At 36.5% G+C, this 22,832-nt stretch overlaps 1 protein-coding gene across 1 annotated transcript in view; it reads right to left on the bottom strand.

Annotated features, from left to right (window-relative positions):
• Window positions 1–22,832, bottom strand: part of csk (C-terminal Src kinase) — a 28,114-nt gene that overhangs the window by 3,317 nt on the left and 1,965 nt on the right. The window contains exons 2-8 of the mRNA XM_058767714.1: window positions 10,978–11,090; window positions 10,743–10,856; window positions 9,683–9,795; window positions 7,506–7,725; window positions 532–625; window positions 338–403; window positions 39–138 (exon numbers count right to left, since the gene is read on the bottom strand). Coding sequence (XP_058623697.1) covers window positions 39–138; window positions 338–403; window positions 532–625; window positions 7,506–7,725; window positions 9,683–9,795; window positions 10,743–10,856; window positions 10,978–10,992 — 722 coding nt within the window. The 5' untranslated portion in view covers window positions 10,993–11,090. The remainder of the gene's footprint in view (window positions 1–38; window positions 139–337; window positions 404–531; window positions 626–7,505; window positions 7,726–9,682; window positions 9,796–10,742; window positions 10,857–10,977; window positions 11,091–22,832) is intronic.

Consider the following 22,832-nt stretch of genomic DNA (forward strand, 5'->3'; position numbering starts at 1 on the left):
CCTTATTTTTTATTCTCTGTCAATCGGGGAGGACGTACGTCATGACAGAAGCCTCTGCAACGAAGGCCTGCGCTGTTGCGTCATGTTTGATACACTTCACCGCTACTTTCTTGCCTCTGTAGTCTCCGACCATCACATCTAAGAACCAAGAAGAGCAGATTTTTCTAACACTTGCAAGTTCAGATGAATTACTGGCTGCCTGGGTAGTTTATGATGCTATTAATATATTTGTGTTCATTTTTATAAGCTAAACGATGTAAAATCTGGGCCCTGAACCAAATTAATTTAGATTCAATGATATGGATGTTATTTCTTAACAAATAAAAAGGATCTGTACCTCCAAACTCTCCCTTTCCAATAGTCTGGATGAGCTTCAGTTCTTTTCTATTCAGAGCCCAGCCACCTGTGGAAAAGGAAGATTAATTATTCTATTAAAATATCTTTCATAAAACAAAACCTGAACCCACGCAGCATTTTAATTCTCTATAAATCAACAAATTCATGTGCGAGTATAGTCACTAAGTATCTTACTTCTCGAGAACTCATCCTGGGCCGCCACAGTCCCCTCCATGAGTTTAGGTTTGATAAGTCTGGTACAAAGTCCATCTGCATCATTAGTGTAGTGCTGTTAAAACACACACAAAAACAAATTTTACATTTTACCATTGTACCTCCATGGTATATCGTTTGTAAATTAGCTTATGTAAATACCATGATACAATAAATTCAAACAAATGAACATTTGACTTAATTATGCAAATCAAGAGGCAAATAAATGCAATTTACGACTGTAAAAAGTAAAATGAGGCTTGAACATGCTATTTAAATAGACAATAACTCATGAAACACAATGTATAGTTAGCTTTTAAAACGTTTTAAAGGGATAGTTCACCCAAAAATGACAATTCTGTCATCAATTACTTACCCTCATGTTGTTCCAAACCCAAAAGAGCTTCTGAACACAAATTAAGATATTTTTGATAAAATCAGAGAGCTCTCTGACCCTCCGTAGACAGCAATGCAACTGCAATGTTCCCAGAAACATAGTAAGGACATCGGTAAAATAGTCAATGTGACATCAGTGGTTCAACCGTAATTTTACGAAGCTATGAGAATACTTTTTGCGCGCAAAGAAAAAAATAACAACATAATTTAACGTAATCAACATAATCAGCGTTGTTTATGTTTACTGTAGGTAAACAACGATGATTATGTTCTGTGGTACTGCACTCAAAATGGTGGAAGACGGTAACTCTGAGAGAAGAATTGTTGAATAAATTATCTTATTATTGTTTTCTTTGCGCAAAAAAAGTATTCTCGTAGCTTCGTAAAATTAGGGTTGAACCACTGATGTCACATGGACTATTTTACCGATGTCCTTGCTACGTTTCTAGACCTGGGAACATTGCAGTTGCATTACTGTCTACAGAGGGTCAGAGAGCACACACATTTTAATCAGAAATACCTTAATTTGTGTCCGAAGATGAACGAAGGTCTTACGGGTTTGGAACGACACGAGTGTGAGTAATTAATGACAGAATTTTCATTTTTGGGTGGACTACCCACTAAAAGAACAAGCACATCCAACGCAGTAAACCGTGATGGCCAGCAGAGGTCGCTGTTGTAGAAGTATATTTTATTGATTCCGCTTCCTCTCCTCAGATAAACAAGTCCACACAGGCGACTGCATTCTTATCATTTCAGTGCTGAAATACGTGTTTGTGATTCTATATGTCTGGACGCTATAACCATGAGGCCAGACGACGAGATAATATTGTAGCATGAATGAAACTGCTTCGATTGGGCTGTTGAAATGATCTGGAACCTGCGCTCGCTTCCTCTTTGTCACTTCCTTATCAACTGTTCCAGGAACTGCGCCGCTGTAACACGCGCGCTCAAAATAACAACACATTTGCATGTCTACACTCCCAACAAAAACTGCAGTAATTCTTGGACGTATTGATAATTTCCCTGACAAAAATTACCACGGTAACACACGATGGCTTCTGAAGTTACTAACCATCATAAATGATAATATTGTTAAACATTTTATGTAATGTTCGAAAGTTTGGGGTCGGTAAGATTTTTCTAATGTTTTTAATGAAATATGTCACCGAGGTTCCATCTATTTGACCAAAATACAGTAAAAACAGTAATATTGTAAACTTTAATGTCCAGCATCATTAGGCCAGTCAGTGTCACATGATCCTTTAGAAATCACTCTAATATGGGGGGTTTTGATGCTGAAGAAGCATTTCATATAAATACTGAAAACAACTGCACTGCTTAATATATTTGTGGAAACCATGACATTTATTTATTTTTTTTCTCAGTATTGTTTGATGGATAGAAAGTTCAAAAGAGCATTTATTTGTAATAGAAATATTTTGTAACTTTAGAAATGTCTTTACTCTCACTTTTGATAAATTCAATGCATCCTTGCTAAATAATTTTTTTAATTGGTTACATTTAACGTGTCATAATGAGCCATTACAGACGACAGTGGAGAGTATCAATTTGCAGCTTTTGTTATGAATATCTCGCCACTGGTTTTCTGATTAATTTTATCGAGTGGATTGTGGGAAGAATATCATCTGCGGTAGTTTAATCACTATGAACATAAAAGGCTTATTGTAGACTGTTTAAGACTCGTCCACTTCTTTGGAAAGAGCACAACTGTTCAGCTGAGGCTATAAGGGTGGGAGAAAGAGAGAGAGGGCGACTGTAGCCAAAATTACACTAAAGAATGTGTGGAATTCCGTAATAGAAAGGGTGAGGAGAGACTTGAGGAACCCATAGTGCCTCTGACCACTAAAGTCACCCAGACCCCAATCGAAAATAACCAGAGCAGAACTGTCAACACTTAACCGAGAGCGGATCACTGGCTAATCACACAGACCATGTCTAATGAGGCCAATGGACAGTGGAACAATAATAATAAAAAAAAAGATATGTAAAATTATACAAATGAGTCATTTACATCCTACATCTATGTAAATCGGTTCTTTTTAAGCCTCTCTTTTCATTAGCGGTGCACTCATCAGGCTATAGGCTTGAACGTCACCTCAAATGATGAGGCCTGTTTGAGAAAAGGTGCGCAGTGCCCAGAATATGAAGGATGGGTTCTTCTGATTTGTGCCAGTAAGCAGCCACCCAGAACATCTTATGATCTGCACAGCAACACGCTAAAACCACTCAGAACACCTTAGCAACCACATAGCAACACTCTGGCAGCCAATAAAAAGCTTGTATGTTGGCTGCCAAAGTGGATTTGCACATGGAAATTTAAGTGGTGTTTGCTTGCCTAAGAAAATTTGAATAACTCCTCATTATGTCATAAAGGGGTTTTAAAACTTTCTCATATCAAGGACCCCCAGATATGATGATCCTCTTATGATGATCCGCCTCCTAAAGTACAAAAGACAGCTACTGTATGTATTCTGAAGTATTAAAACCCCATTGATATGGCGTGAGATGTGAAGACAGCAAAATTGAATTGCTTAGAAAATTTTTATACTAAAGCAGATTGCTAAAATATAGTGTGCATAAAATAAATTAAATTTAATATAAATTGCTATAGAAAAGTAAAAGTAATTTTTGTATATACTTTTTTAGTACATATTGTTATCATTCTTCTTCTTCTTCTTATACTACACAAAACGCTAACTTTAACTTCTGATAGCCTTACAAATAAAATAAAAAAAATACAACATATAATAATTATTATTAGTAATGTTGGTATTTAGTTATACAGTATAATACACACACACACACACACACACACAGTATCTCACAAAAGTGAGTACACCCCTCACATTTCAGCAACAATTTTAGTATATCTTCTCAAGGGACAATACTGCACAAATGAAACTTGGATATATTTTAGAGCAGTCAATGTGCAACTTGTATAGCAGTCAGTGTTGGGTAAGTTACTTTCAAAAAGTAATTAATTACAGTTACTAATTACATCATCAATATTGTATTTAAATTACTTTACTGATTACTCTGTCTGAAAAGTAACTTAGTTACTCAATAAGTAACTTAATTATTCAAATCGCCAATTAGGCTACATCTTAAACGAACCGAAGCTGAGCGAATACCTCACAGACATGATAAATATATCTATAGAAAGCTTTAAATTATCACGTAACGAAAAAATAAATAAATAAAAAAATCGAAAACAAAAACTCTTATTATAATCTTAATCATAATCAATAAAGATGCATTTCTCTCTAAAGGCACGTATAATAAGGAGACGGCGAGTCAGGATCAGCAACTTCATCCTTGCGAGAGGGACTCAGAAAACATTTGTTTATTAGTAAATAATTCAAATAGGTCCTTACTATTTCCCGCGGACACATTCATGGTCATGTTTGCTGGGGCTTTGCGGTAAGATTTAGCCTAATTGCGTGCATTTGAACGCAGAACTCTTCAGCTGCGCTGAAGTCACTTGCTCTCGCTGCTGCTGCGGGACACTAAACACCGAGCCGCTCTCAGTCGCGGCAGCACGGTCTCAGCTAATACGGGACGGTTGGCAACCCTACTTATATGTATCTGAGTATTTAAGGTTTCTCTGTGAATCAGGAAAATCTGAAAGTAAATGAACCGGCGCGCGGAGGGTTAACGCCACTGCATTCAGTTTTATCTTTAGATGGTAAATTTAGATTTCAAATTCAATATTGATTTTAGAACTATTGAAATTATTTAGTGTATGTAACGCAAGTACTTTATAAGTAACTGTAATTAAATTACCTAAAAATTAACAGTAATCCCTTACTTTACTTTTTCAGTGGATAAGTAATTTAATTACACCCAACACTGATAGCAGTGCAAATTTACTGTCCTCTAAATACAACTCAACATATAGCCATTATTGTCCAAATAACTGGCAACAAAAATGAGTACACCCTAAGTGAACATGTCAAAATGGTGTCCAAAGTGTCAATATTTTGTAGGGGCATCATTGTTATCTAGCACTGCCTTAATCCTCCTGGGCTTGGAGTTCACCAGAGCTGCGCAGGTTGTTGCTGGCATCCTCTTCCACTCCTCTATAATGACATCACGGAGCTGCTGGATGTTAGACACATGGTGCTTCTCCACCTTCCGCTTGAGGATGATCCACAGGTGCTCAATAGGGTTCAGGTCTGGAGACATACTTGGCCACTCCATCACCTTCACCTTCATCAGCAAGGCGGTTGTCATCTTGGCGGTGTGTTTGGGGTCGTTATTATGTTGGAAAACTGCGGTTCGGCCCAGTTTCTGAAGGGAGGGCATCATCTTCTGCTTCAGAATGTCTCAGTACATGTTGGAATCCATGTTTCCCTCAATGAAGCACAGCTCACCAGTACCAGCAGCACTCATGCAGCCCCAGACCATGATGCTACCACCACCATGCTTGACTGTAGGCAAGACACAATTTTCTTGGTACTCCTCACCAGGGCGTCACCACACATGCTGGACACCATCTGAGCCTTACAAGTTTATCTTAGTCTCATCAGACCACAGAACATGGTTCCAGTAATTCATGCTCTTAGAGAGGTTGTCTTCAGCAAACTGTTTGCAGGCTTTTTTGTGAGCCAGCTTCAGAAGAGGCTTCCTTCTGGGACGACAGCCATGCAAGCCGACTTGTTGCAGTGTGCGGCGTATGGTCTGAGCACTGACAAGAGGACCTTTCACTTCTGCAACTTCTAAAGCAATGCTGGCAGCACTCATGCGTCTGTTTTTGGAAGCCAGCTTCTGCACCTGACGCACAGCACAAGGACTCAACTTCTTTGATCGACCCTTGCGAGGCTTGCTCCGAGTGAAACCCATCTTGGAAAACCTCTGTATGCCAGTGGCCACTGTACTGTAACTCAGTTTCAGGGTGTTACTGATCTTCTTATAGCCCAGGCCATCTTTGTGGAGAGCAACAATTCTAATTCTCAAATCCTCAGAGAGTTCTTTGCCATGAGGTGCCATGTTGAACATCCAGTGGTCAGTACGAGAGAATTGTACTCAAAGCACCAAATTTTAACTGCTCTAATACAAGATACACAAATATGTATGGTCCTGTCAAACGTACAAAAACATGAACATGATGAATAGGACATGTGGCTTTGCATGTTTAAACGACGTATAGCTGTTTTCACGTAGGGTGTACTCACTTTTGTTGCCAGCTTTTTTGACAATAATGGCTGTATGTTGAGTTATTTTCAGACGACAGTAAATCTTTATTGCTATGCAAGTTGCACATTGACTACTCTAAAATATATCCAAGTTTCATTTCTATAGTATTGTCCCTTGAGAGGATATACTAAAATGGTTGCCAAAATGTGAGGGGTGTACTCACTTTTGTGAGATACTGTGTGTGTATATATAAAAAAGACATTTCATTTTGCTTTCTCTAAAGTATGTTGTAATCAGTGTCATGTAAATACAATGAAGAATGAATTGTATTCAATAAAAATATACTTGAAAAGCACAATAGACTTAAAAAGCAAAATGAAATATATATTTATGTATGGAAATTGTTAGGATAGGACAATATTTGACTGAAATACAACTATTTGAAAATCTGGAATCTGAGGGTGCAAAAAAATCTGAATATTCAGAAAAACACCTTTAAAGTTGTTCAAATGAAGTCCTTAGCAATGCATATTACTAATCAAAAATTAAGTTTTGATATATTTATGGTAGGAAATGTACAAAATATCTTTACTTAATATCCTAATGATTTTTGGCATAAAAGAAAAATCAATAATTTTGACCGATACAATGTATTTTTGGCTATTGCTACAAATATACCTATACTTCTATACTTAAATACAGGAGAGGCCCTGCCTAGCTAGTATTTACTCTGAACAATGCCTGAAACTTTGTATTGCAAGTACTTCCTGTGTCTATTTGCCTCTTTATAATGAATCGCTTATTGTATTCCTCAATTGTAAGTCGCTTTGGATAAAAGGGTCTGCTAAATGAATAAATGTAAATGTAAATAAATGCTTTCTCTGAAGTATGCCGTTTCATATAAATACAATGGTAAAGGAATATGTAAGGGACATTCTGTGAGTTAGTGTGACATTCAACTAGAAAAAAAACACCCGAACAACACACTTTCCATAAAACACCACCTTCATTTCACAGCTCTTGTTTAGCAGTGTCACTTCCTCCAACAAGCCTGGACTGAACCTTTGACCTCAAGGTGTGCGTGGAAAAAATTGTTTCCTGGAGTCAATCGTAAATGCTTGCCCCATCTCTGTAGCCAGCGCGTCTGATGTGAACTGACTTCCTGTTAGGGCTATTTTTGTATCTGTGTGTGGCGATCAATTTGAAAATGATGACGGAGGCGGTGAGAGGACTCACAGGAAGAAGCCTGTTGGTTTCACAACCCGCTGGGCTAACATTGGAGTGTGCTTGTGCTGACTATAGAAGTATTTTACCAATTATCTATAAGACCATAAATAGAGCTGTTAGCTATGAAAACAACAACTTAAACTTAAACCAGGTCATAAGCCAGTAACCCTCACCTCCATGAGCTGCATGAGGTTTTCAAAGTACTCCTCCTCATCGATGGACAGTTTGCCGTCGTGGTAGATGATGCGGTAATGCTCCACCTTGCCGTCGCAACTGACACACAGGGTGTAGTCGCCAGGGTAGTTGGTGCTCTCACGCACCAGGAAGAGGCCAGTCTCTGGGGGGTAAAGCAGCCTCTCGGCCTGCTCACGTGTGATCTTTCCATGGAACCATCTGAGTGACCACAGATAAAAGACGTGTGTTTGCTCCGTTCATCATTTACAAGTCATATCAAAGCATATTTTGTGTTGCTGTGGTCTGATGAAGAATAGTTTTCAGTTAGTTGATGAAGTTTATAAAGTGTAAAGTGTATAAAACCTGTAAGCATTACACAATTGCACACTTACTAACAAATGACTCCTGTGAGCTAATGAATCAGTCAGAAAGACTAAGGAACCCAGATGTTTTAGTTTTGAATCAGTCTGACACGTTGATTCACTATTCGATGAAAAGGCAAGAGATGCTAAATATTGAGATTTGGTTTGGATAAATACTAAACGAATAAATGTAGTCCAATTCACAAAATAATGACTCTTATTAGCGGATTCTTTAAGTGAATTAAGTGAAAAAGACTTGTGAGTTAACACTTCGAATCATGCTAAAAACAAAACAACTGCTGTTGTAATGGTATTTTTTTGTTATAAACATTCAAATGTGTCAGAAAATAGTATTGTTTTGTTTCTAGTTGTAGTTTACCTCAGTTGTGAATTGTATAAATTCAATCCAATACAGTATGAATTCAGTCACTGTATTCAGATTCACAAATGACTCTTATGAACCAGTTCTTTTAATGAATCAGTCAAACAGACTCAGTCAAATGCTTGATAACTTTTTAAATGAAGTAGTTACAGATACTCTGAATATTTTTTTAAATAAATAGTTACAATACATTACAACTATAGTATTGTTTTGTTGAGTATAAATGCAGAATTAATTGAATGATGATTAATGTGAATTAATATATATATATATATATATATATATATATATATATATATATATATATATATATATATATATATATATATATATATATATAATATTATGACTGATTGTTTGTGATGTTCCTGATTTGAAAGACGCTTTGGATAAAAGCATTTTAGAAAAATAAACAGAGTCTGATTCATAATGACTCTTATGAGCCGGTTCTTTTAATAAATCAGTCAAAACAAACTCATGAACTTGTGTTAACACTTTGAATCACCAAAACAGTGCTGCTGTAATGGTATTAGACTTTAAAAACCCTAAAATGTGTCACATAGAATAGTAATGTTTTGTTTAGTTTAGTTTAGTATGTACAGCTATCAGGAAAATTTAGAAAGAAAGACTGATTCAGATACATAATATTGTGCACAAGACTGAGAAAAGGAAGCTAAATTACAGGCTTCCAAAAGGAGCGCTGGCCTTGCCTGGCCCTTCTGTGGCTTCTCTGGCATGACAAACATCCAATCTGTATCTCCCAATTACCCACACATATACATACACACCATCGAAAATAAACCAAAGCTGTGCACTAGACGGCAAAAAAAATGACTGCTACCGTCACAATCTGCTAAAGCCAAACACATCTAAAACTAAACCTTCCATTACACATGGCTAAAAGCAGACATCCAGATCCCATACATCAGGTTTGAAGGATTCACTTGACACTGCATTGCCACGCTGAATAAAACTGAGACGTCAGCATCATTATATCCATTGTTCCTTCTAAAAGCAGCAAGTAATTGAAGAATATCACATGCTCTCTTACAACCGAACCCTAATCGTGATGCATGTCTCTGGCCTTTGCATATCAGATGCTGAGAGATGGACTTTTTCCACTGGCCTGAGTGCTGCTATTTGTATAACTCTCTGATTTCTCCTTCTATTTTAAACAGCTGGCCGATTCAAATGAGTCCTTGGGTTATTGTGGTGGACCGGAAAGCAGGAAGACATTTGTGTATTATTACAGATATACGGTAGTAGGTGATCTGGTGATGATATCAGTGATACATGCTAAATATAGCGCGCTAATGTTTGTATGTATGAAACGCACACAAACACTCTCTTATCGTAGTTCAAATGAGGATCACTCAAGACAAACCGTGTTTTATATATACACAAAATACATGCAATTGAACTATGTACTTACGGCATAAGGCTCAGTTTACCGCCTGATTTCACTCCTTCTCTCTTCTGAACGTAGTTTGCTGGTATGGTACCCTCTCGTCCTGCTGCGTTTTTTGCTTTGTACCAGTTTGGATCCTGGATGGAAGCACCAGCAAACAATTTTAAATGAATAGTTGCCTTTATATTTAAACTCATGTCATTCCACACTTATATGACAATTTCTTACAGAAACCACAAAACAAGATATTTAGCAGGATGTTCACGCTGCATTTTCAATACAGTAAAACTGTTTTTTAGCAAATACTGACTTGAATTTCATTCTGTTGCTCACACAAACTTATTGTATGGCACAATTATGATATTTTAAGCCATTTTGGGACCATGGGAGCTACTAGTTCATATTCACTATTATTATACGGTAAAAGTAGCGTAAATACTCTGCCTAATATACTCAGTTGGCAAACATATCCTCTAAAATCTTTACAAATACTGAACAGTCTGGGATCAGTATTCAAAGAGGGGATGGATTAAACTGATCAATAATTCATAGGAAATACATTTATAACGTGTGTAAAAAATCTAATAGATGCTGTTCTTTTGAACTTATCAAGGAATCCTGAAAAAAAAAAAAAAGCATCACAGTTTCCACAAAAATATTAAGAAGCATAACTGTTCTCAACATTGATAATATTAAGAATGTTTCTCCAGCACCGAATCATCATGATTAGAATGATTTCTGTAGGATCATGTGACACTGAAGAATTTAGCTTTGCATCACAGGAATAAATTGGATTTTAAAATATGTTCAAATTTATTCAACCACATTTTAAATTGTATTAATGGGTTACAATATTACTGTATTTTTGATCAAATAATTGCAGCCTTGGTCAGCAGAGAATTCTTTCCAAAACATAAAAAATAAAAAAAAATCTTACTGACTATACACCTTTAATTGGTAGTGTACTAAGTGTATTAAGTTTTATTTTTTTACATTTTTAAATAAAAAGGATCATTTTGAGGGTGAGGATGTATAAATGATGACAAATCTAAATATGTGTCATTCTAACTTTTCAGAAATTTACCTTAGTTACTCCAATTATAGTAAGGACATCTCCTTTGCACATAGGCAAGTCCAGTTCGGTCGTTCCAGGGAAGTTGTACCTGGCTACACACTCGGTGCCCGGAGGCCAGATCGTCTAGAGAAGGGAATGGGAATATAAGGAAAAGCCCTTGATGTACAAACAGGATGCTGTATAAATGAAATAAAGTCATAATTCACATTATACCCTAATGGCAACATTTCAAGGTTTGTGTTACCTCAAAGGTAGACATAGCTGAGGGAAATCGTCCTCTCACAGTCGACCCGTTTCAGCTGGTAACATCAGAGCTGAGCCTGAGGCGTACAGCTGCAGCCAGAACTGGCCAAAGATCTGTGAATAAAAAATAAATAAATGAATAAAAAGTAATTATTGGATGCACTTTAAATACTATTTAATCAAACACTCAAATAACATTAAAAACACTGAGCATGCACTTCTATGCTAAATCCTGAAAAGCATTTACAAGTAATACAGATACAGAAAATGAACTTTAGCAATGACTCAAAATTAGACGAACCAAGCATGTCAGCAAACACTGTTTACCAGCAAATATAGTTCAAGCACACACACTTTCAAAGGGGAAGTGGCGGCTGTAGATTTTCCGATGCCTCAGACAGGAAGAAGGGCTGAGCAGCAAGCAGGCTTGCAAAAAGCCTGTTAAATATTCAGCGTTAGCAAGCAGAGGGCATCACGCTAGCCTTAAAACAAACACTTTACACTTGGAAAAGCCTCTAACTAAAGCTAAATATACTGATGAACCTATAGGGCCAATGATTGATATCTTTTAGATACTCAGAAACTCTATACAGGCCATAATCACAGATTAGGCCACTTCTTGTTTTGAGAATAAATATGCGTGTACACACACACACATTTTTAGGGTTTTTGTAAATCTATTGTTGCCTTTATTTATACTTAACTATGTGAAATTAAATAAACTATTTTTTAGATTTTAGATAAAAAAATTTCCATGTCAGTCTGATTCTTCTGGTTCAAGTGGCCACTAGATAAGGTCTAGCACTGTTCACTCAAAGATCTGTCTGTAAGACTTGGTCTCCTCATGTTAACATGAGGTTAAATAAAACTGTGCTGTTCCACAAATAAAAACATATTACTATGGAAAAAATGAACTCACACCACATCTTGAGAATTGAGAACACCAGAAAGCAGAAATGAGAAGTAAAAAAATATATATATATTTTCACTTTCGTGGTGATGAGCAACGTGAATCATCGTGAAGTTATTATTGCTCTCTTTCCACTATGACAAGTTTTGTAGGGAGAAGAATCTTCTGAACTGAACTTGAACTTAAACTAAAACAAATGACACCTGCAAGTCCTCCATCCTCACGTAACACTCTCATGGGAACAAATTAGCAGGCAGTTAGGGACGATTTCTTACGGGAATTAAACTGCACCTGGAAGCAGAAACTAAATTTACCTGAAACATTTCTGCTCTACATTAGAAGTGAACAACATAACAGAAAATGTAGCTGCAACTAAGCAGTTATTTGTAGGTGGAAATCTAACAAGTTACCCTATCTATTCTTAAACAGAAAAAGAGCTTTAAAAGTCAACATGAAACAGTGTTCGCAACCTATTTTGTTTCGTGATGTGATGCATTATTCCATTAATTTGTGCACAATTTAAACAGGAATGGTCATTAAGAAAGTAAACCGGCTCCGTTTTGTTGACTTCAAAAGTGGTGCACATTGGTTTTGATACCTTATGCAGCTATTTGCAACAGTTTTCTATCATTCTTTGTGTGTAACAGTGAAATTCACACCGGTGCAATCCTCCCACCTTATTTTCACAAGAAGCGCAGTTGCATGCGGTGTGCTTGTGAACTACAAATGATATGACACTGAGCGCCTTGACCTCATTAATATGTCAACCAATGCTGACTGCCAATCTGTTCAATGCAAAGTAGCTCTGGCTTGAAAGCTGCAGCAAGCTCCACAACATGAAGTCACTTCCAGTTTGAGCTGCTGAGACTAAAACGGTCATCCTGTATTGGCACGCAGGTGTTGGTGGGTGAGGAGCACTATGGGTTGAAGGGTGCTGGCTAGAGCAGCAGACGGCAAAAGGGGCGCCAACATCAGTGCAATCCACAGAAGCCCTTACAGTGAGGATATAACACACTTCCCTTTAAAAACACAGTCTTCCCCTGCTGCTCGGACTACCTAATTTTATACTCCCCAAACATAGGAATAGCATGAATCACCTAACAGCAGGAATTGTCGTTGTAGTAGATTGCCATTTCAAATATGTCCGAATTTGTCAGTTTTAACGGTTATTTTTCAAAATGCCCGAGTACAGGTACAAGGAATTAAAGCACTAATTTTTCAGGGCAAAATGAAACCATTTTGTTTGTATCACAGTAGATCAGTGTTGTTTTAGACCAGGAACCCCTTGATGAGAGACATGGAGCAAGTTAAATATTGTATAAAATTGAGTGTTGCACTTTAAGAAAACAAAAACTAAAAAAAAAAAAAAAAAATTAACACTAAAAACAACACAAAACAAAAATAAAAACAACAAGCCACAAAACAAGACAAGACAAAAAAATACAAACAAAACCACTAAACAAAAATAAACAAAACAAAATGAAAAAAAAAAAAAGACAAACTAAACAAACAAACCTCAAAACAAAAAGATAAAAACTTTTTTTAAAATAATTGTGAAATGAACAGTGCAATAAAATAACACAAGTGGTCTGCAAAAAGTGGCGGGAAGACATTTTGTTTCAATTTAAGTAACCGCCTCTCTTTACTGCACTTGCCAAGTAAAGCAATGAGCTATTAATATCACACTCTCATAATCCACTTGTTTGCCACTTGAAACTACCTGTGCTTAACAAGACACTTTATCAGCGTTGTTTGCTAAGGCATACATTATTATTACTCATCACATAAATCATCTGTCACACATACTTGCAGTAGAGATTTGAACAATCCCTCTAACTTCATGCAATACACTTTGATGCAGAACAGTCAAAGAATCTGCCCATAACACCCTAGCAACCACCTAGAAACATAAATAGAAATCATATGCTAACCCTGTAAACAGGCCATGTGAAAAAATTTGTAGTACCAGATATTTCCGACTTGCATTAAATAATTTGACTGTCGCACAGACACTAAGCTGTGGAAATCGTCCAGATGGTGTTATTGAGTTTAAGCTCACCCTAAACAACCGTAACAGAGGGAAACAAATGATGCAATCATGTGAAAACACCTAAAGACGGTGCACACAGACAAATAAAATGTGTGGCACATCAAAAAAACAGGATACTGCCAAATCTGAGCAACATCCAACCACAAAAAATGGCTCATTTAGAAAACAAGAGGCTGACATTCAAAGAGGAATGCATTCACCAATCAAAATCAATGAGGCTTTTCTGTGATCAGCAACAATTTCGGGGTGTGCCTTGGCAAATCCCTTGTTACAAATGATATCATTGTTTAAAGACTGCATCGGCTGGGCTACGCCTCGCACAAGAGGACTTTTCATTCCTCGAGTATCTGAAAATTTGCAGCAGACTTCTGGAGGCCAGCGGTCAGCTCACTGGCACTGAATCCAGGCAACTCTGGTGGCTCGAAGATGACAGGGACTGCGGAAGTTTCCAGAGGGTATGATGTAGAACCAAAGCCTTTCCTTTTATTCACAGACTTCGACAAAAGTGTCTTTGTATGCCAGAACTGGATGCTCCAACCCGATTCTATCAAGGCTGGGTCAAATGATTCGATTTTGGTTTTAAGGACAACACCGGTATCCTTAAGAATCTTATATGTAATTTCACATACAAACATAAGTGTCTAGTAAAGGAGTTGAGTAACTTAAGCACTAACAAGGCTATGACAGAATTTTTTTCAGTGCTTTTCCAGTTATTCAGATTACTGGATAAGGATTGAAGATTATTTATATTTAAATATAAGTAAAAATATAATTGATATATAAGATACCTTGTGAATAATGTAAATTGAAATAAGCATAATTAAATTAAATTAAGATCGCTCTCACAGGAGGAATTAAAAAATATATAAAACATATTTTAACAAAATTATAATAATAAAGAAACTACTACCACTACTAATACAAATTTGTTAATATATTGTTAATTTACATCATTCCTCTTTGAGAGCAATTTTTTTAAAACTAATTATTTATTATTGTAATTAACAACAACAACGTTAGAAACTACTATTAATAATTTATTAAAATATATTAATATTTTAACTCCTGTATATGAGAGTAATCTTTTATTTTAAATGAATTATTTATTGTATTTAAAAATAATTAGTTTGAAACTACTATTAATACTTTGTTAAAATATATGAATATTTTAAACATTCCTCTTTGTGAGAGCAATGTTTGATTTATTTTAAAATAATTATTATTAACAAAATTATTTTAAAATCAAGCAAATAAAGATGTTAAAATTATGAACAATATAATAATTTATTGAATTTGTTCAAATGCAATATATACACATACATACATATATATATATATATATATATACATACAGTCATGGCCACAAATATCGGCACCCTTGGTAAATATGATCAATGGCGGCTGTGAAAATTAATCTGCATTGTTAATCCTTTAGATCTTTTATTTAAAAAAATTCACAAAAATCTAACCTTTCATTGGATAATAAGAATTTCAAATGGGGGGAAATATCATTATGAAATAAATGTTTTTCTCTAATACACATTGGCCACAATTAACGGCACCCTTTTATTCAATACTTTTTGAAACCTCCATTTGCCAGTTTAACAGCTCTAAATGTTCTCCTATAATGCCTGATGAGGTTAGAGATCACCTGACAAGAGATCAGAGACCATTCCTTCATCCAGAATCACTCCAGACCCTTTAGATGCCCAGCTCCATGTTGGTGCTTCTTCTCTTCAGTTCACCACTCATTTTCTACAGGGTTCAGGTCAGAGGACTGGAATGGCCAGCAGAAGCTTGGTTTTGTGCTCAGTGACCCATTTTTGAGGTTTGTGTTTGGATTATTGTACGGTTGGAAGATCCAAACATGGCCCATTATAAGATTTCTAACAGAGTCAGTCACTTATTGATTTTTTATCTGTTGGTATTTGATATAATCAGTGATGCCATGCGTCTAAACAAGATGTCCAGGACCTCCAGCAGAAATATAGGCCCACAACATCAAAAATACAGCAGTATATTTCATTGTACACATGGTGTACTTTTTATCCCTGTGTTCACCAAACCCATCTTGAGTGTTTGCTGCTAAAAAGCTCATTTTTTAGTTTCATCTGACCATAGAAGCCAATAACATTTGACGTTCGAGTCATGTCTGATAATTGAATATGCTGGAGTTTGTTTTGGATGAGCGAGGAGAATTTTTCTTGAAACCCTCCCAAACAACATACGGTGATGTAGGTGCTGTTTGACAATTTTTTTAAAGGTTTTCTGACCCCGAGACTCAACTATTTTCTGCAATTCTCCAGCTGTGGTCCTTGGAGAGTCTTTAGCCACTCAAACTCTTCTCACCGTGCATTAGGACGATATAGGCACATGTCCTCTTCCAGGCAGTTTCGTAACATTTTATGTTGATTGGAAATTCTTAATTATTGCCCTGATGGTGGAAATGGGAATTTTCACTGCTGTAGCTCTTTTCTTAAAGCCACTTCTCATTGTGATGGATGATTAAGGGAATTTGGGCTTTGTTTTCCCTCCTATTTATATTTCTGTGAAACAGGAAGGCATGGCTGGATAATTTCATGTTCATAATCACCCTGGAGTGCTCAAAATTGTGAATATGAATGGGAATATACTTCAGAGATATTTTACTCATAAGAATTTATAGGGGTGCCAATAATTGTGTCCAACGTTTATTTGAGAAAAACATTTATTTCATAACTATATTTCCCCCCATTTTAAATTATTATTATCCAATGAAAGGTTAAATTTTTGTGAATTTTTTTAAATAAAAGATCAAAAGGATTAACAATGCAGATTAATTTTAACAGCCTTCCTTGATCATATTTACCTAGGGTGCCGATATTTTTGGCCATGACTATATATATATACACATACACAGTGCCTAGCAAAAGTATTCAAACACCTTAATTTCTCTCATGTTTTATGTTGCAGCCTTATGTTAAACTGCTTTAAATGACTTTTTTATCCACATCAATCTACACCATAATGACAAAGCAAATAACAGGTTTTTTTTAACATCTTTGCAAATTTATTAATGATTTAAAAACTTAAATGATTCCATTGCATAAGTATTCATATCCTTATCTGGGACAGTTGAAATTTAGCTCAGGAGCATTCATATTGCTTGTAAATGTTACCCACACTTTGAGTGAAGCAAACCTGCTGCAAATTCAATTGAATGGGTATGATTTGGAAAGGCACATGTCTTAATAAAAGGTCTAACAGCTGAAAATGCATATTAGAGCAAAAACCAAGCCCTGAGATATTAAAAAAAAAAAAAAAAAAAAAAAAAAGGATTGCATCAAACCACACATCTGGGGAAGAGTTCAGAAAAAAAATTCTGCTTCATTGAAAAGTCACAGAAGCATGTAGCCTCCATTATCCATAATGGAAGACATTTGGAACAACCAGGACTCTTCCTAGAGCTGGCCTCCTGGCCAAACTGAGCAATTGATGGAGAAGGGCTTTGGTTAGAGTGGTGACAAAGAAGCTGATGGTCACTCTATTTGAGCTTCATGATCATATGTCGAGATAGGAGAAACATCACTGCAACACTCCACCGATCTGGGCTTTATGGTGGTGTGGCCAAACTCAATGCTCTCCTCAGTGAAGACACATAAAAACTAGGGGTGCTCCGATCAGGATTTTTAGACATTTATTCAGGGCCTGAATTTCATTTTTGAAAATGGGGGAATTCCCCTCTTAGTTGACACTTGTGAGGGGATTTTTTTTTTATTTGAGGGGTGGAAGGGGGGCGTTTATTTACATTTTTCAAAAAAAAATATTTTTTATCTCACCTAAATGTTTGATCATGCAGTGCATTTTTGTTTTTACAATTGTGCTATTATTGCACAATAGCTCACACACAGAACAAGCCTGATTTCCACAAACACAACATTTATTCATTATTTTGATTTCAAATCCAAACATTGTTACTGAAAATGCTTTTTCAGCATTGTGATTCTTTTTTTTTTTTTTTACACAGTACAGTAATATTTGATAGATGCGTTTAAACGCAATAAATATAAGCAACACATTATTCAATGCATTTACTTCTAGATTTATATATCAAGTTGCTCATGCAAGTGGCAAAACATTTAAACTACTTTTCTTACATTATCACAAGCATTCGAAATTAAAACTTACCATTGACAGAAACAGTCTGTTCTACTGCCTCTTTTGCATTTAAAACTTTTATTACATTGTTAATAAAACGTGTTCAGTGTGAACACTTTAATCCATTAACACAGGGGTGTCAAACTCAGTTCCTGGAGGGCCGCAGCCCTGCAGAGTTTAGTTCCAACCCTGCTCCAACACACAAACCATGTAGTTTTCAATTGAGCCTGAAGGACTTGATTAGTTGGATCAGGTGTGTTTAATTAGGGTTGGAGTTAAACTCTGCAGGGCTGTGACCCTCCAGCAATTGAGTTTGAATTGACACCCCTGCGTTAATATGAGCGTGGAAAAAAATATGCACTGCAAACAGAGTATGTGTTGACCTGGCGTTATGTGTCCGCTTCGAGTGTGCATGAGCGCCCAGTCTCCAGGAGAGCGCAAGAGTTCTGAATGGTTAAACACTGGCAGCAATTAAAAAGAAGTGCAATTTATAAACTTTAGCGACGATGCGACACTGCCTCGATTGTGCAAGTGACAATTCCTGTGTCAACTGAGCAGCGTTCAGCTCGCTTATAGTGCAGACGCGATGTGATGCCATTTGGGCACTTGGAAAACACACTTGGAATTTGCAAAGAAGCACCTAAAGGACCCTCAGACTGAGAAACAAGATTCTTTGGTCTGATGAACCTCAATTCCAAGCATCATGTTTGAAGGAAACCAGGCACTGCTCATCACCTGCAGAGTACCATCCCAAAAGTAAAGTGTGCTGGTAGCAGCCTCGTGCTGTGGGGCACTGGGGCTGTTTTTCAGCGGCAGGGAATGAGGGACTTGTCAGAGTAGAAGAAAAGCTCAATGCACCAAAATATCGAGATAGCCTTAATGAAAACCCAGTCCAGAGCATTCAGAACCTCAGACTGGGCAGAAGGTTCACCGTCCAACAGGACAATGACCCAAAGCACACAGCAAGTGTGGCTTATAGACAACTCTGTGAATGTCCTTCAGTGGTTCAGCCACAGCCCGAGCTTGAACACAATCAAATATTTCTGGAGAAACCTGAAAATGTGCATCTGCCCCATCCAACCTGACAGAGCTTGAGAGGTGAAGAATGGCAGATAATTGCCAAATGCCGATGAGCAAAGCTTGTCGCATCATACCCAAAAAAACTTGAGGCTGTAAAGGTGCTTCAGCTAAGTACTGATTTAAGGGTTCTATTTTTGCTTTGCCATTATGGTGTACGGAGTGTAGAAAAAAAAAAAAAAAGTAATTTAAAAGAGTTTAACATAAGGCGTGAAAAAAAAAAATGAAGGGGTTTGAATACTTTTGCAAGCTACATATATATTTCCACATTTTGCATGACAGAGGGAGTCCTGATCATCTTTAAGTCGGTCCTGAAACAAAGCCTGCAGGCTATTAATCCAAACGCCTTTGAATGTCACACAAAACATCACAGACTGTGATTTATGCCGTCATGTTCAAAGTGAAGCACGTGTGAGAGCAGCAGTAAGACTCAGTAGGGGAGGCATGGCAGTTGCCTTCAGGCCACACGAGGAACCAGGAAACCAGCTTCAATGAGAGAGAACAGAGACGTGATGTGCTCGGAGATAGAGAGGATTCCAGCCTCACAGCCTTTCATCCCCTAAATCCATCTACTTCACATCCTCTTAACAAAACATCTGACCTATTAGGACGCTTACAAAATACTACTATGGGTCAGCGTACGACCCTAACATTCGGATGCTCTTCAATTCTCCCTTTCTGCCACAAGTGGGGCATCTTTCAGCATGCTAATTTAATGAGTACAGTCAGTGTGTTTCAGGAGGGCCGCTGAGATATGCTCTCTATTTTTAGATCAGTTATGAAGTGCTAATGTGTCAGGGTGGATCTATGAACATTTCAGAGAGAAATGCTCAATATCAGGCATTCATTCGTATATATTCATTTTCATGCCTTACTGATATTGAAGGTTATTCAGAAAGGCTTTGCTGAACAAACTGCTTTAGTCTGTAGTTATGACATGGATATGGTATTGTAGTTACAGTATGTGAGTCTAGCACAGATATGAGTTAGTTAGACAAAAATAAATCCTAATCCTTCTGATATTACCAAAATAATGAGAAAGCGCATGGTAAGTACCAGTTTTTTTAATACAGTACCATGGTAATGCTGTAGCATTCTTTCAATAGCATGAAAAGCATTATAGCTACATGAATATGATAATCACGGTGATACAATCTGAAACAGTTACTGCACCACTATTGTACTTTATGTAAAGGTGATTATTAGCCTTTTGCTGCTGAATGTGTATGAGAAGATGAAGATAAAGTGAAAAGCAGCATTATGGTATGTGAATTTCTTGTTAAACTTTTACTATCAGTGCACTGGGGCAAGATCCAACAGGTTGAGATATTGTGACCTCAGGTATTCTGCTCACCCAAAACATGACTATATTCAGCACATCACATCTGACGACACAAATGTTTTCTGTCTTAGAAGGTGACAAGACCAAAATGAACACACATAACCATGCTATCATCTCACCTTCTTAAAAAAAACCAAATAAAAGTAATGCACACACACACACACAAAAAAACTGGGCTGCTGAAAATTCAGCTTTGCCGTCAAAATAATAAATTACATTTTAAAATATTCAAATAAAGTTTTGGTGTTTTTGTACTTGTGATCAAATAAATGCAGTCACGGTAAGCATAAAAGACCTTTCAAAAACATTAATATAAAAAATAAATAAATAAAATTACTGGCCCAGGTGCCCCATGATTCAAAATGCATTCAATTTAAAATTATATTATTAATATATATGTTTATTAGTTTTGAATCATGTGGCCTTTAAGTTATAAATAGGCCTACTTCTCTAACTTAATTTTAGAGCATGTTATACACTCTTAATACTTATTTGCAAAAACAAAACGTCATTAAACTGTGCAACATGTATTTTAGTAATAATTCTCAGATGCACATGTTATTGTGATGTTATGGGAGGCCCTTCATACCTCATCACCAATAAATTCCTCATGCATGTCATTAATATTCATGCACAAAATTCACAGTGATGGAAGACAAAGCATTCCCATGCAGTATTGGGCTGATAGAATAACCATTTTCATTTTTAAATATTAGAATATGGTTGAATATATTTTGTTTTAATGTAAATACATTTTTTAAAAATATATTCATTTTTATTTCTTAAACCTTAAAATGATGTGAACTAAGAAAAGTGAGGTTATAACACTAATGGCTATTTAATATTTTTTCTCTATATATACACTGTATATTTTTACTTTATGTATACATACACACACACACAGAACTAAGTGATGAGAACAGTATAGTACAGTATATACTAGATAGATAGATAGATAGATAGATAGATAGATAGATAGATAGATAGATAGATAGATAGATAGATAGATAGATAGATAGATAGATAGATAGATAGATGTTACATTTTCTCACAAGACTGGATTGGACATCATTTTTAAAAATGCAAATACAAGGCTAAAACAACCCCAGTAAATGAGGGTCACATTGAGCATTAGCCTTCATAATTACTCCCAGTCATTTCCTTCAGTTCTGTTAGCACAAGGCTTTTTAAGCTCCACACTAGCCAGTGTCATGGCAGGGGGCGTCTCACACCAACCTGACCCTGCAAACGCTCTCCCCTCTGGGCAGAGCTGCTCCTCCAGCTCCCTTTGATGCTTAATTACACTGCTCTGTCATCTACCGACAAGCCACTGTGACAGTAGGGAGGCAAAGAGACAACCAACATAAACAAGACAAGAGCTCTACAATCAAACATGCAACTAGAACCACTTCAGTTTAGGTCTGATCCTCTACCAGAAGACTTGGAATGTAACATAACACAACATTTATGGCCATTTTTTAGCTGGACAGTATCTGTCCCCTTGTTTTGAATGGCAAAATAACACTGCAAAGAGATTTGACAGTAATGAGCGGTATCAGTATCGCGTGTCAGGCTCTGTAAGGAAGCGTTGCTATTAAACTGAGCAGTGTATGAGAATAAGGAAATAGCATATGACGGTAAAACTGACTACTGTTGGCAAAATGAGCAAAAAACAATGTCCTCTCGCACAAGTCGAGCAGTACACCACAAAACGCTTGAAAACAGCAGATTAGCAGCAGGGGAAATCCCATTGCAAACGACGGAGCAGAGTAGAAATACAGACGACATTAATTCTGACACTTCAAAATGCAATGAAGCCCAACTGAGGAGCTCTTGCAGGTGTGAATTAAAGGAACTGAACAGGAAGCGCTGTTCTGATGCTCTTCAAAAGAGTGGCTCCGCTTTTAACAGCCATATGTGCGACGACAAGGACAGCTGATACAATTTTAAGCAACAAAAAATGAATCAATTAATGCAGAAATGGCATAAAATATACATAGATACACATGTAATGATGACAAAGGAGACATTCTAGAATAGCTGCTCTGTTAACAGTTCAATCAAAATGACAAATTCTGTCATCATTTATTAAAATCTCACAACGTTCCAAAGCTGTACTTCACTTTTTTAGTGGACGAAAAAAAAATTTTTTTTTAAAGAATTTATTTGGGAACTGGGAAGCCCCAAAAACACCATAGAAGTAACATAAAATAGTCATGACTTTTGCACTATATTCCAACTCTTAAGAATTTTTGTGGTAGAAACATGCTGAAATCTAAAGCATTATTTACCAAAAATCTTCCCATGCTCTGAAGCTTTCAGATCTAATGACTATTAAAA

The sequence above is a fragment of the Onychostoma macrolepis genome, chromosome 25 (assembly GCF_012432095.1).
Source record: "Onychostoma macrolepis isolate SWU-2019 chromosome 25, ASM1243209v1, whole genome shotgun sequence".
Classification (NCBI taxonomy): domain Eukaryota; kingdom Metazoa; phylum Chordata; class Actinopteri; order Cypriniformes; family Cyprinidae; genus Onychostoma; species Onychostoma macrolepis.